Consider the following 16816-nt stretch of genomic DNA (forward strand, 5'->3'; position numbering starts at 1 on the left):
AGACTCAAGTCGCGAAAGAGCTTTGCCACCGTGGAGGAGATACCACCTGGTATGTTGCCCCACAATTACAGAATACAACAGTGGAAGGAGTCTGACAGCACAACTCTCCCTAACAGTACAGTGCAAGGACCCAGTGAAGAGCTCTCAGATGGGGCACTGCTACCAAGACGCGAATGGTCCACACTAAATAGAGCAAGATCCAGAGTCGCCAGAACTGGTGACAATCTGGTTAAATGGGGCCTCAAAACCGACCCATCCTGCGAGTGCGGAGAAAGTGAACAGAACATTGACCATGTCCTAAGCTCGTGCCCGCTTTCAACCAATTTAGACAACATTGACCTGGTCAAAATTAACCAAAGAACACTTGAATGGCTGTCTGTCTGGCGTGATAAGCTATGATATATAAAGAATAAAGGCTGCCAATTTTGTGCTCCTAGTAATTTCTATTGTACATAATTTACACTGATTACATCATCATAAAATCAACTGCTGCTCTGCTAGTGAAATTAACTATATTATTCTGGGATGTTATGAATCTATTTATTCATTCATTTATTTGTTTAGCAATGGGTTTGCTGACAGCACTTGTGTGCCCAGTCATGAGTTGCTGTGAAAAGTCTTGGATGAACTTACTACGGTAAATATAATGTGGCAAAAGAGCATGAATGAATGTTGCATAGTGTGCCTGGATGGTTGGTATGGTCGTGTGAGTGATGCGTGATGTCGGAGAGAAAGCATAGCAAGGGATTGTAGCGAGGGTATGCGTGGAGGGACCCCAAGGGGAGGTCCCGGCGTCGCCCGCCATACCTCGCAATTCGCATAGCAGCAGAGTAAGCCTAGTACTGGTGTTGAACACATGTGTAAAATCCTCATATTCGTTAGTTAGAATAAAGAGAAGAAAGTGATACTCCTGCCTTTCGCTGACCCGGACAACTGTATGCGTGATCTTATGTTCATCACTCGTGACATAAATGATCACACCTACGTGCAATAGAAAAAGGTGAGTTAATGTCCATGCGTCCGTAACAATAATAAAATAAAAGGTGCATAGAAAAACTCAAAGTTAATAAAACAAAACAGGGCCTGACGGTTGGCATCCAAGAATCTTACATGAAATGAAAAATGAGATTGTTGTTCCATTTGAAGTTATTTTCAAGAAATCCATCATATCTGGAGATGTCCCAGGAGAATGGAAGCTAGCTAACGGTACTCCATATTCAAAATAGATGACAAAAAGAAACCAAATAACTACAGGCCTATAAGCTTGACTTCAATCGTAGCAAAAATGATGGAAGCTATCATCAGAGATGCTATCGAACATCATTTAGAAAGTAACGGTTTGACGAATGATAGCCAGCATGGATTCAGACGGAAATGTTCTTGCATTAACTAACTCGAATTCTACAACATAGTCATCTCGAATTATAACAAAAGAAACAATATAGATTTAATATATCTAGGCTTTGCAAAAGCTTTTGATACAGTCTCCCATGAAAGACTACTCACTAAATTAGCATCACACGGAATAAGTGGTAGCCTATTAAGTTGGACTAGTAATTGGTTAAACAATCGAAGACAGATATTATTCTAAATGGCAAAACTTCTAGATGGAAAAATGTTACGAGTGGAGTTCCTCACTGTTCCGTTCTTGGGCTACTTCTATTCATAGTACATATAAATTATATAGACCACGGACTGAAATCTATTGTCTCCAAACTTGCTGATTATACAAAAATATGCGGAATGGCAAATGATCACTTAAACCATTTAGATATTCAAGAAGATTTAGATTAATTAAAACAATGGTCTGAAAAGTGGCCAATGAAATTCGACATAAGTAAATGCAAGGTTATGCACATAGGTAAAAAAAAAAAAAAAAAAAAAAAAAACTAAGTACGATTACAAGCTATTTGGAGTTATTTTTTAATGTTTTAGGATAGGTTAGGTTAGGTTCACTAAAACAATGAATATCGTCAGACGTGTCGGTAAATAGTATATATATATTTTTACCATAAACTTAGCTTATATTTTGTAAGTTTTCCGGTATAGTGTGTTTATAATACTTTTAAGTAAAAACCAATTTTGGGGGCTAATTGGATTTTTGTGGGGCTAAGCCCCCACCCCCGTGGCGGTTCTGCACTGGTCTATGGAGTCTCAGGAGCCGCAGTGACAGTGCAGAGAGCCTCAACTTTGAGGATATCGAGCTTGCCCCACGAGCCGAGACGGAGGAAGCTGAGAGCCACAGTAGTATAACAAACGGTCTAGGGCAGTGGGTAATCCCCAAGGAGTTGTGGTTAAGTGCAAACAGATTGCTACAGAGGTCCCTACAGTAGAACATGCGTATTCTTGATATTATGGCTGGCATGTATGTGTGTTGGGTGAGGAGGCAGAAGGTAAATTATGTAGGAGGGGAGAAGGGAAAGTGTGTAGGGGGGCAAAAGGGAAAATTGTATGTGTGTGTGTGTATGGGTTGACCCAAGGCAGATTGTGACCTAGGTTCACTCAATCGCTCTGCCAGATATCGACCAGATCCTCCAGCCGATTGGCGCCTGGCGGGTCGTCCTGTCCGACCGTTGTGCTCCTTACGTAAACACCCCAACTCCCGGGCACCTGGGACTGTCGACGAAATCGTTATCGGCTTACCTCAGTATACAAGAGAACTTTTACGGGATAGGAAGTAAACGTCTTGTTGCTATTGAAATAGCTCCTGTTAAGTAAAATGGATCACTACAAACTCATTCTCTTCTATATCGTCACAGGTAAGTTTTTTTTCTAGCACGCATGCAGTTTCTTTTTACATTTTCCATTTTTCAATTGCGATATGTATTATTAGCAAAATAAAAAAAAACGCCTCAAACGAATACTGATGAACTAAATGGCTGTGGCAAAATACAATAAATATTTTATACAAAGGCTTTAATAATAGCAGTCATGCTTGTCAGAACGTCGAAAAAATTGATAGAAACAGAGTATTTCTAAATACGCAGTTTCACTAACTTGGCGCCTAGTAGTCTACGGTAGTTGCACGTGAGAATGTAAAAATTTACCTGAGCTGATCAGCGTCTGAATAGAATAATTTTGCAGTAAATGTAACCGGAAGGGTGAACTACTCTACTTCCGCAGAGATCCACACCCCCAGTAACGGATGTAAGAAATCGGTATTATAAAGATGTTTGTCAGTTACGAATGCAAATCTTGTCTACTGTATATCGTCGAACAGCTGTTGTCATTCTAAGTATGGTAGCCCTACTTTTAGATCCGGTAAATAAGTATCCCTAATGAACATCAACGTCAGTAGCGATTTTTTTTATTTATCAATTATTATTGTTATTATTATTATTTTATTTTATTCTTTATTATCATTGTTATTATTATTATTATTATTATTGTTATTATTATTGTTATCATTATTGTTATTATCATCATTATTTTATTATTATCATTGTTATTATTATTATTATTATTATTATTATTATTATTATTATTATTATTATTATTATTATAGATAGACTTTATTTGGCAATGAATCAATGTACATGAAGTGCAAATAATGACAAGAACACATAGTTCGGAATAATAAATGCAAATTGCCGAGGATAACACAAAAAGCATGTACGCTTATTTCCATTGTGGTCCTCATCAGATTTTTATTCTACACTAAGTCACACAGACAACATACGTAGGGTGTTATTAAGGGGACCAGAGACAATAATGAGTAATACCAGTCAGTACACATATGACACATAAACATTGTTATAGTTTTGCTAATATTACTAAAATGTTTGTACACATAGGAATATTGAGACAAAAAATTTGAGCACCATCACAAAAAGGAACATTGCATTAAGCAAAGGAACAACAAAATAATGTCAATCTGTAACAAAACAGTATGAGTGAGTACTATATCAGAGTAGTACCATTAATGATATACTGCATTATTCTACAGCTGTATCAACATATATGAGTGAGTACTATGTCAGAGTAGTGCCATTAATGATATACTACAATATTCTACATCTGTAACAACATGTAGTTATAGTGAATGATACGCTGCAGCTAGGGTCACCTATTAATTAAATCTAACAATTAACCTGAATCTCAGGACGGAGTGGGCAATTAGTATGAGCACTAGGGAGTAGTACATTATAACCCCGATGAAATGAAACTGTACTCTTAGCTGTAATACAGATCATGCAATAAAACAAAATCAAACCTATTCCGAATGACAAAAGATTTTTTTTCCGGTGGTTCCATTTGTTGACACTTTGTACTTACTCTGTTATTAATGTCTGGGTGTTGTTCAGAATTTGTTTTGTTCCGTTTATTTTGACATTCGGAATAGGTTTGATTTTGTTTTATTGCACGATTTGTATTACAGCTAAGAGTACAATTTCATTTCATCGGGGTGTGATAGTTGGTTCTTTTTGTTCTTTTGAATTGCTGTTGTCCCATTTTTTGGTGACACTTTAGCAAACATTGTATTTAATTTCTGCAGGTCATGCAGGACTTGATTAGTTTATGTTTGTTAGGATTTGTGTTTTTAGCTACGGAGGAACGATGGATAGGCTTTTTGGATTTTGGTATCTACGTGTTCTTGCCTAGTATATTTAATTTTGTTGTCTTTTCTCCATGTTGAGGAGTTTTTACTATTCTGTTAAAAAATGCAACTCTGTTCAAGCCGGTGGACCTGTCCCAGAGAACATCGGCACACTATATAACTGAATCCTTTTGCTTACTATGTATAACCCTGAGGACGAACCCCGGACAGGGTTCGAAACGTCGGTAATAAATTCTGTTACTCTGAGTCCAGTGTTTTGAAATTTTCCGATAACATGGCTCCTGGACTCCAGCTCTTTACGAACACACACACACACACACACATATATATATATATATATATATATATATATATATATATATATATATATATATATGTTACAGGTGAGAAATGTAATCTACGTGATATATATATATAATATATATATATATATATACACATATATATATATTAACAACCACAATGCACTTTAAATCTAAGCCATCAACATCGGGAAACCCAATGGAGGCCACAAGCAGAAATTGAAATGCGGTACTGCCGAGGACTCGAACTCAGCTGTCAAATGACAAGTGACGCAGCGACTTACCAAATACTCTCTTGATAGCTTAGTTGGTAAGTTACTGCGTCACTTGTCATGTGATAGCTGAGTTCGAAACCTCGGCAGTACCGCATTTCAATTTCTGCTTGTGGCCTCCATTGGGTCTCCTGATGTTGATGGCTTAGAATTAAAGTGCATTGTGGTTGTTAAAATGTATATCAAATCACTGGGACCCATTCAGTGTTGTACAAATATATATATATATCCTGGATCCGCCATTGGCACGTCAGAGATGATAAGGAATGTGTGAAGCGGCCCGGGACACGAGGCAAATTCCTTTATTCAGTAGTTGGCCAGATATCGATTCATCAACACCCATAAACAGGAGACACTCGTCCACCACGCTTTCTTCACCCAAGCTACACTGCTCTATCCCACCTCTACTGAGTGATTAGCGTCGTCAGCCAAATGCAGTACCCACCTCGACGCTTTGATGGGAGGTACTGCCCCCCCCCCAAATAAAAGCTACTGATGTCACTATTAATATGCGGTAGTTAATTTATGAGGTTCAAAATGCTCAGAGTGATAAGAGATGATTTATTTGGTATAAAATACTCAGAGTGATAAGATATATGCGATGATGATAAGAATTGCTTTAGCGAGACTGGCAAGCGATTTTGCTTTTTACACCATATCACTCGACTTTGATTTACGTTTTTCTGTGGGACACATCCCTCTCCTGGGGCTGGGGTACACGAATGAATTTCGGAAGAAATAATACCAGAATCGCATGATATTATTACATAATATTTATTTCTGACATTCTGCAGTGAGAGGTAATTAAGTACTTAACCTACCTGGCCTGGAACTACAAGCTTGTTAAATCTGAGACGGAGTGGTAGACTGAGCATAAATTAAGCTGATTGGCCGAGGGATTTCAATTTGACAACGTGCATGTGCGTTTGAGGCAGGAAACATGAGAGGACCGCGTTGCGTAACAATAGCTCTGTCATGCAGATGCTGCCGAAGTGTTGCTCCATAATCTTTAAGTAGGGTTACACGAGTCGACGAAAAGCTTGTAGTCCAACTGCTACATTCGTTAGATAGATAGATAGACTTTATTTGGCAATGAATCAATGTACATGAAGTGCAAATAATGACAAGAACACATAGTTCAGAATAAATAAAAGTAAATTGCTGAGGATAACACAAAAAGCATGTACGCTTATTTCCATTGTGGTCCTCATCAGATTGTTATTCTACACTAAGTCACACTGACAACATATGTAGGGTGTTTGGGACCAGAGACAATCATGAGTAATACCAGTCAGTACACATATGACACATAAACATTGTTATAGTTTTGCTAATATTATTAAAATGTTTGATCATCCTATAATAAGTGGTTACACCTAAGTTCAGCCTTCCGTGTAGAGAAATTCCCACCAATCACGTAAAAGGAGCTACAGGAAGCCCCACACTCTACCCAGAATGAGGAATCTCATTGGCAGAGCCAATGTCTATGCCACTTTCTCAAATATTTTATTTCAAATAAATTTGAAAGGCTCGCGATCTCTCTGAAATGCATATTCGACGATCTTTGCATATCTTAAACACACAAAGTATTTTTTGTATTGTCACTACTTTTTAGTAGTGTATGAATGCATGCTCATATACAAGCTCTCTTCTGGGAGGGAATTAGCTGTCGATCACGAGTCCAACACGTGTTCCAAGTCACATACAGATTATCGAACACTAGACAGAAGATATTTGTGATCCATAGAAAATGGTAATTGAAAGGCTGACTCAGATATTATATTCTCATTGTTTATCAATATATTCGGGATACCTCACATCCCAAAGCGCCTCTTGTGGTCGTATCTTCTCTATTGGAGCATGGATAACTTCAGTATTCCACTCCATTACGGCGAAAAGTGTAGATATCAACCAAATGGTTAGAAGAGTTTTCGCGCCTGATTATTACCATAATATAAATTTCATAAAATATATGTTTCTGTTTCAAGATAATTTTATATTATTAAACAATTGATCTCTTATTACTGATTTAACTGTATATATATATATATATGTATATATATATGTATATATATATGTATATATATATATATATATATATATATATATAAGTGCGTAAGACAGAATGAGTGGAAGGGTGGTGAGGTAAACACCAGGAACCGTTGGAGTTTTATTGCTAACGTTTCGTCCTGAAAGGATTTGCTCACTCTGAAGGAAGTCCTTTAAGGACGAAACGGTAGAAATAAAAACACCAACGGTTACTGGTGTTTACCTCACCAGCCTTCCACTCATATATATATATATATATATATATATATATATATATATATATATATATATATATATGTATGTATGTATATATATATATATATATATATATATATATATATATGTATATATGTATACACACACACATATATAATATATTAGATATGTCGTCAATAAGAAAACTCTTAACATCTTCAGTTTCTTTCCCTCGGATCTCTTCCGAGGTGTCAACTACAACGGTATTGCGTTGGGCGTCACTAGGCTTGGCTTCCAACCCAAATCCTCCAGCGTTGGACGAAATCCATCCTTAGACTCGGAATCCAACCCATATGCCTACACCGCCTGTCATGTGGCATGTAACAGCTTACATGCCAGAGATCACTGTCTCCTGCTACCCCCCCCTCCCACCGTTACGCACCATTGTTGGAGGTGTCATGGTTGTTAGCTGAAAGATCGAAGTTATTGTATAACCCAAAGGCACCACTTGGAGGTAGTGAGATTCATAGTAGGTAAAGTACCGCAACTCTTTGTGATGAAATATTTATTCACAAATGACATTGTAGTGACGTGATGCATCTTACGACCCGTCACACACTGATCAAAGAAATCTTCAAGTTCCTGTAGTTGGCAAGCGTAGTTCGCAAGGGTGTCCCTGCCAGCCATCGGTCAGCCAATCAGGAACTTGGAAAGCTCCTCACGTTCCCGCCAGCCTCCCTTAAAAGGTCGGCGTTTCGCCGAGATGGGCATGTACACCGTTTTGGTCGAGGAGAGTGAGAATCTCAGGCTCGTGAGTTGTGCCACCACCAGCTCTATTTGGCTTTGGAATACCCGAAGTTCCGCTTTGTGTTGTGCAGAATCCCGCTTGGGACGCCTGTGCCTGGACTTGCGCCATAGTGCTACATCGTCGGCATAGGCAGTGACGACCGTGTCGCTGCGCACGCCTTTTCCGACATCCGCCAGCAGTAGTGTGAAGAGTAGGGGGGCCACGACAGAGCCTTTGGGGACTCCCATGTCGACGGGGGCCTGTTGGCTGAGGGTTCCCTTCCATCTCACCGAGATGGAGCGATTGGAGAGGAACGATCGGGTGAAAGTGTAGATAGCTGGGGAGACTCCCAAGGATTTTAGTTTGTGAAGGAGCTTGGCGTGCCAGACCGTGTCGAATGCTTTGGCGATGTCCAGGAAGCAGGTGTGCAAGATCCTCCTCTGTCGCTGGGCCCATCGGATATGTTCAGACAGCCTCACGATGTGGTCCGTGACGCTTCGTCTCTACCTAAAGCCTGCCTGGAGTGTTGGAAGGGCTCTTCTTGATTCCACGAAGTGCGACAGTCGGTTGAGTACCATCCTCTCGTAGATTTTCCCTACGTGGGAGGTGAGCGAAACAGGCCTGTGGTTGGCTATCTTGCTCCGGGGTTTACCACACTTGGGGATAGGAATCACTATGGCGTGTTTCCATGCCTCCGGTACAGTTCCCTCCTTCCAACACTTGTTGAAGATGGAAAGGAGGGTCTCTTGTAGTAGAGGGGGGGAGGTGGCGCAGGAGTGGGTAGGTGATTTTGTCAGCACCAGGAGACTTCTTCGTGGATCGAACTGCACTTAGTGCCCAGCGGAGTTCACGGAGGGTGAGAGGAGTGTCCTCCCCCGTAGGAGGGGAGAGGTCCATATTGGTCTCTTGCTCCTGACGGAAGTGACGTTGGGCCTCTGGGAGGTTGGAAGTAGAGCTCGCTTCGGAGAAGTGGCGAAGGAAGCCCTCTGCTTTTTCCACGGGCGTGCGGTGGATAATTCCATCAGGGGTGGTGAGGTCGGAGTCGGGGGTGTTGTACCGGCACTTCAGAATCTTCAGTTTCCTCCAGGCTGCAGAGAGGTCGGTGTCATCGTCCTTTTTGGTGTTCCAGTAGGCGAGCTTGGCATGGGCAATGGTTTTCTTGCACTGGGCTTTTGTAGACTTCATGTCTGCAAAGGCGTCTGCGGAGCTCACCTTCAGGAATTTGTGGTAGGCTTGCCGCTTGCTGCGGACTGCTGCCTTGCAGCTGTCCGTCCACCAGGGGTGGCCACGTCTACCTGTACTCGTGCTGCTCAGCGGAATGGCATGCCGGGCTGCCGCGAGCACCGTGTGGGTGAACTGATCGTTGAGGTCCTCCACCGTCCAGTTGAGGTTGACGCCGCAGTGCCTGTCGACCAGGTAGGCCTGGAACTTGGTCCAGTCCGCCTCTGCGAGGTTGAAGTGCTCCCTCTTCGGTGGTAGATGAAGTACGGGAGCAAGGTGTATGGAGACACGGATGGGAAGGTGATCGGAGGACATCGGGTCATCAAGGGGGAGCCAGTCTGTAGCGCCTGCAAGGTTTGAGGAGACAAGATAAGTCGATTGCAGACTTTCTGTGTCCCTCGATCTCAGGAATCCTGGTATGACCCCCGTCGTTGAGGAGGACTACGTCGGCTGTATCTAGCTGAGCTGCGATGGTCTGGGAGGAGTGGTCGTAGTCATCCTCCCAAAGGGCGTCACGGCGATTAAAATCTCCCACCACGATCCAGTCGTCGGGAAGGTCCGCCAGCCATCCAAACATTCGGGTTGTTTCTGGGTTGTAGTAATTTAGCATGTTCACCATCCGATCTCCATCCACAGTGATGGAGGTGACAGTGCCATATCCCTCCTCGAGGGGAGGGCCAGGTGCGAGCAGCCAGCCCCAGGGAGATATATGTGGCGACACGTACCTCACCTAAGTCGTCTGTACAGTAGAAGGGGGGGTAGTGGAAGCCCGGCAGGTGCGGAAGTTGCTTTGGCCGCTTCCGGAGGGATTGAAGTGCAATGACTTCGTAAGAGTTGGTCGCGAGGTGTTGTACCAGTAGGTCCCAGGCGGTGTTAATTGCCCGGCAGTTCCACTGCATGATTCTAATTCTGTCCATGGTTGGCTATGTCCAGAATTGTTTGGAGAATCACGAAGATCCCATCCAGGAGTTGGGCCATATGAGGGTTTGTACCCGTTAGCCTGCTTTGTAGTGCTTCTACGGTTTTTCTCAAGCCACCGATGGAGCAATGTATAGATGGCTCTGTAGAGGGAGAATGAGGGGTGGGAGGTGCTTCCTCTACGGTGTCCATACGGTCCGGCACGCTGTTGGTTTCCTCTGGAGGAGCGAGCTTCGCCGTGGGGGTGGGTCCCGCGGGGGAGGGGCCAGCGGGGGCGGTGGTGACGGATTTCTTGCTTCGATTCTTTCTTTGGCGGGTCTTCTTCGTTCCTTCGGTTTCGGCTTTGGCTTTGTCTTCGGCCTCTTCAGGAGTGGCTGTGGGAGTCGGGGTGGGCGGTGTAGTCCTTTCGGTGGGGGTCCCTTCATATCCTGGGGTGGGTAGGGCTGCCAGAGAGCTACCCACCGAGGCAGACGGGTATGGGTCAGGTACTTTCGACGGGGCCCTTGGGACCTTGGTTAGTGCAAAGTCCCTGTCCTTTGCCCTCTCTTCCTTTAGGTGTGTGCTCCAGCGCTCCCTGGCGATGACCAGAGCCTCCGAAAAGGTGACGTACCGCTGGTTCTTGACTTCATGTGCTATCCTCCTGATGGCGATCTCCGGGCAGTTTGGGTACGCCGTAGAATGGTTGCCACAGCAGTTGATGCACAGAAGCTGCTTTTCTTGGCAGTCACTTGTAGGGTGGCCCTTTCCACACCGGGCGCACCTTGGGGTCTTACGTCTGCACTCCTTTTTTGAGTGGCCCAGGAGTTGACACTTAGTACAGCGTCGGACCGGGGCGACATATGGGACCACCTGGTGGAGGGTGTAGCCAAGCTTGACTGAGGATGGAAGAGTGGTAATAAGGAAGGCCACACGAACGGATCTGGTCGCAGTCCCATCCCTGGATTTGAGGCGTTGGACAGCGTCAACGGGCAGGTCCTGGGCCTCCAAGTCCGCCCTGAGGAGTTGCTCGGCATCATCGTCCATTGGGACTCCTTTTACGACCCCCACTACGATGGTCGCTGTATACTTGCTCCTGCGGGACTGATGTCGGTAGACCGAGCGCTAGGCGGAGTGCTTGGCACTCGATCCGGGTCATGTTGCGTAGGGTCTCTGGCGGTAGGTCGTGGAGGGCAGGGGCGCCAAAGAGGAGCCGAGAGCGCACAAGACTCTGGACTATGGGAATAAGGGTGGCACGGTGCTTACTCCAGGACTCGTGTCGGATAGCCCGAACTAGGTTGAGTGCTCGTCTAGCGTTTCGGGAGACCTGTTGGATGTGCTTGGTCCACCGTCCGTCTCTCTGGAAAATGACTCCCAGGTATCGAACCGAGGCCGTGGGCTTCACAGGTGAGCCACAGACTGTGATGTGGTTCCAGTTGGGATACTCTCCCCTATTGTAGCCAACTTGATGTACAACACCATTTTAATTAACAGACTCTTAAGAAAACATTTCCTAGCTTTGATTTTTGTTTTATCAATAAGATGTCTTGGATAATTTAAATTTTCTCCAATGTCATAGATGAATTTTATTTCTTGATCCAAGAACTCAGAACAAATTCTATTAAGCTCTCAGGAACATTGAAGAAGAAAAAAAGAAGTAAAGAAGGATGTATTTATAATATACCATGTAAAATCTGTGATTTTATTTATATAAACCAAACAGGCAAAGGCTTAGAAAAAGAATAGGCCAACATAAATATAGTATTAGAACGAGGCAAGTGTCCAGTGGATTATTTGTCCACCAAAGGGATTATTTTCATAATATTGACTGGGGAAATTCTAAAATAATTACTTCTTGTAATAATATTATAGAAAGAAATATTATTGAATCTTGTTTTATAAAAAAAAAAATTGGAAATAACATGAACTTGAGTTTGGGTTTATTTAAATTGGACAATTTTATTATTGACAAAATTGTGTGTGATAAAATGTAACATGGGACCTCTCCGAGTATCCTTGTCTTCTTATATGTATTTATTGTTTCTTTCTGTATTGCTTTTTTGTACCTTTGAAAATGTCTAAATAGACGAAAACGTTCGGTATCTGTTTTTTTTTTTAATTTCCCGGTGGTTTCTGTAAAAATAGCTTATCACGTGTGTTTTGTGATTTCTTTGCATGTACTAGTATACGCCCGCATGCAGCTGATACGAAGCTAGGCTAGGTCTCTTAGGCTAGGTAAGCCATTGATTGAACTCTAGCAGCTATACCGCGTACACATACGTACGTACATCAACAAATTAAAGTTGATTGATGCGTTGCGTTTATGATATCGATTGATAATACAATGATTGATCACGGGTAAGCTGTGTTTGCTCTGATCCTTTCATCAGTGGTGATAGGATTCAAGGATTGCCAAATGATGGATAATGCATGAAAAACGTTGGATCTTGCCGCGGGAGCGATTTTTTTTGTTGGGGGGGGGGGATCGCTCCCGCTATTGGATTTGCGAGAGCGACATTGGAACTTTCCCGAGCGAAATCGCTCGTCGCTCCCGTGTATTTTTTTCGCTGGCTATTTTTGACCCAGCCCAAATAGATTTCTCCCCATTTTTTTTTTCTCTGCAGGAGGGGATGGAGAGGGAGATTGCCAATTAAATGAAGTAGCCTTGCTATGGATGTGCTGTTTCTTACTACATTGCCTTTGACCCAGGGCAGTGGGCGAGATGCAGGGATGACCTATCATCCAGGAGAAGCCAAGATAAGAGGGAGGGAGGGTGGTGAATGGGAGTGGAGTATATGGGGATGGAATAAGTGGGAGTGGATTATATGCCTTTGCTTTTGGCTACCTCCCTTGAAAGGGGAAAAAGCTGTTGCTATATGTATGTATGTAGTTTGGAGAGAGAGAGGGAGGGAAAAAGGCAGGAGAAGGGTTCTACACTGGGATCTATTCAAAGTTTGTCAATAATCTTTCAGATTTTTTTTTTTTTTTTTTTTTATACAAGTTTTTGATAAATTTTTCCGAGGCCTAGCGTGTGACAGTTACTGAGTCTGTGCGTCAGTGTGATTCACCATGGTCTTGGATCACGTGTGGACTCATGATTGACAGTTATTAACCTCCTGGATGAGAGCTCAGAGCTCGTATGACCGATCTATGGGTAATACTGTGCCCTTACATGCACACACACCCAATTCCCCGCCCATGAGAGTTGGAGTAACAGCCCGCAGTGCAGCACCGTAGTCTCAGCCAGGAACTCTAACTCCTGCACCACGAGGTGTGTGCGACAGTTCAGGGAAGCAGATATACCATATAAGGAACATGGGATTCGCTGTTGTAATGAAATGGATTTACCATTCTTTTTATCACTCTGCTTTGTATGGTTGCAAAAAAATTGCCTAGGTGGGTTGAGGATCTAGCATGTGATGCATACAATTACTTCTTGTCTCCTAAAGGTACAGTTATACTAGTCAACAGATGCATTGGATTCCAAGCCTAGTGATGGATTTTGTCCAACACTGGAGGATTTGGGTTGGAATACAAGCCTAGGGATGCCCAACACAGTACCATTTTATTCCACACCTCAGAAGAGACCGAGGGAAAAAAACTGAAGATATGTGTTAATAATATTCATATTTACTACATACTTAAAAGATATATAACTTATTCAGTAATAAGAGATAAATTATTTAGCAGTATAAAATTATCTTGAAACAGAAAAAAATATGGAATGTATATTGTGGCAATAATCAGACAGTTGTTTGAATGCTGCTGTATGTAAGCATTGGTAATTTTTCTTATGCATGAAAACTCTCCTTACCATTTGGTTATCTACACTTTTCAGCATGATGGGGTGGACTACTAAAGTTATACATGCTTTAATAGAAAAGATATGACATCAAGAGGTGCTTTAGGATGTGAGGCATCCCAACTATATTAAGAAATAGTAATATAGTCTCCCACTGAGTTATTCCTTCAATTACCATTTTATATGGATGACAAATATCTTCTGCCTAGTGCTTGATGTGAGTGTGTGTATTTACCTAATTGTAGTATACAGGAAAGGAGCAATGCTCATTGGGTCCTGTCTCCTATTCTCTAATTTTCTAACATACCTAGACTCAAATTCAAAAACAGTTCCAACTTAGTCTATATCTTTGATTTCCAATTATCATATTTAGATTTGAATTCATGTATTGTTTGAGCTTGAGCTATATCACCTAAGCTATTCCACATATTTATACATCTATATGGAAAAGTTTATTTCTTCACACCCTTTCAACATGTGATCTTAATTTACTTCCAAAGAGTAAGATGCATCTAGACTTGTCTACAATATCTCTGACAAGAGATTCTCTCTCTTTTTTCTTTATATAACCTCGACTATTCCTTCTTCCAGGCTATCTCTTCCCTGTTGCTCCATGATCTCTTTAAAGGTTACTCTATTTCTCCTATCCTCATTTTGTTGATGGCCTATCCTCTTTTTCCTCCATGGTGTTAAGATTTTTTTCTCTCATTTATCAAAGTTTCAGTCTCCCTCCTCAATTTATCATTCTCCATTTCTTTTAGCCAGGTTAGTATCCTTTTTCTGCTCAAGTTTATACCCTAGATTATTTAATCTAGCTTCATGTGAAGAAATTAAGTCCAAATCTTTTCAACTCTGTAAGAGTTTCACTTACCTCCATGGCAGAGTATCGAACTTGAGACTTATCTCCTTTTTCAAAATTATCTTCTGTACTATATTGATTTGTTTTTCTAATGGACTTACCTTTTGGGGTGTGAAGCCTTCAAAATCATTCATTATTAGTGTAGATATAGCAATGAAGGACAATGGTTTATGATGTAAACAAAACTAGAAATGAAATTTTATCTTCTTGTGTTTTCTATCGTAATTGACTTCGGAGACAAAGGCCACTGTTTTCCTTCCCTTTCTCTCTTCAAAAGTTGAAATCAGCAACATTTTGGCTTTGCTGTGACCCTGAATAGCTTTGTTTTCCTCCCTTCTATTCAATTTGCAATTATTTTAATCTAGCTTTGCTTGATAGGCAGAGCTAGTGCATGTATGTGTGTAGAAGATATGCAAAGATGGTCACGTATGCATTTTAGAGAGATCATAAGCTGTTCAAAGTTATTTAGGATAAAATATTTGAGAAGGTGGCATAGGCATTGGCTCTGCCAATGAGAGTTCCTCATTTTGGATAGAAGGTAGGGCTTGATGTAGTTCCTTTTATGTGACTGATGGGAATTTCTCTACATGGTAAAGCTGGACTTATGTGTAACCACTTATAGGATGAATGAATGCAAAAGTTGAACTACAAGCTTTTTGTTGACTAGTATAACCCTACCTTAAGCAGTTCATGACTTAAAAGGATTTTCAGGAATTCGTCAATGTGAAGCCACACATGATTAAACATCTATCCAAGACATGATGGCTGTCACTGCACATTGCAGTGAGAAGGCTTCTGGAACAACTGTCAGCTCTAAAGCTGTTTTTTTGCTCAAGCAGCATTGAGGATTGATGACAAGTATCCCAGTCCATCTTACAAAAACTGAATGATCATATAAGTAAACTCTACCTAGAATTTCTAGATTATGTATTGACTTTCTTCAGTGACCTTAGTAAGGAAATAGAAAGTGAGGACCCAAAGATATATGCTTTTAACAGTAGAGTCTGCAGTCTTGGCTACTATACTTGAGTGTTACCTGAAGCCAAGCTTGTTAAGATCAACAACATTAGTAAAGGTGAAAGTCAGAGATGTGGCTTATTTTCTTCTCTTGGAAGACATGTATTTGGGTAGTCAGGCTACTGCATCACTCAACACATGCCACCCTATCGAGAAATAGGATCTTAAAAACTTCAGGCTAAGATGTCTTGATTTTTATATTGAGAGTGCATCGCAGCTTCCACACATATTTAATCCATTACTTGAATCTCTCAAAGTATTGGATCCTCAATGTATTTTGATAAAACCTATCTCTTCCATTGCCATATTAGCATCAAAGTTTCCAAATCTTGTCCCTGAGAATGACTTTAACATCATTGACACTGAGTGGCATTTGCTACAGAACACAGAAATGTTTAGAAATTTTGGATGGAAGTACTGTATAGAGTATGAAGAAAGATGATGGCCCACCCTCTTTCCATTGGTGGAAACTTCACAACAAAACTGTTATGCTTGCCTCATTCAAGCACCAGTGTAGAGAGGGCTTTTTTCTCAAATCAATCTTTTGAAAACAAAAACAAGAAATCCCCCGAATGCAGACATGTTATTTGAAATGATTCATGTTAAGAGAATCTTTGAAAATTCAATATTAGACAGTTTCAAAATTACATACACATACATTAATCTGATGATGGATTGCATGTACAAACCTGATCAGGAGTAAATGAACATCTATGGACAGTGGCAACATGAGTGGATAGCCATGCAAGTACATGTGAGTACTACACTATACTGTATACTATTTCATTAGTGTACACATGGTAATATTTCTTACATATATATACATATATATGATCTTCATAAATACATTGTGAACAAAC

The 16816-nt window shown here is 41.4% G+C and overlaps 1 protein-coding gene across 1 annotated transcript in view; it reads left to right on the top strand.

Annotated features, from left to right (window-relative positions):
• Window positions 1-2553: 2553 nt before the first annotated feature.
• The window catches only part of LOC143026346 (uncharacterized), a 28856-nt gene continuing 14593 nt past the window's right edge, over window positions 2554-16816 (top strand). Inside the window, exon 1 of the mRNA XM_076186565.1 lies at window positions 2554-2759. Coding sequence (XP_076042680.1) covers window positions 2720-2759 — 40 coding nt within the window. The 5' untranslated portion in view covers window positions 2554-2719. The remainder of the gene's footprint in view (window positions 2760-16816) is intronic.

Source organism: Oratosquilla oratoria, chromosome 6 (genome assembly GCF_046742065.1).
Source record: "Oratosquilla oratoria isolate Oo_2021 chromosome 6, ASM4674206v1, whole genome shotgun sequence".
Taxonomy (NCBI): domain Eukaryota; kingdom Metazoa; phylum Arthropoda; class Malacostraca; order Stomatopoda; family Squillidae; genus Oratosquilla; species Oratosquilla oratoria.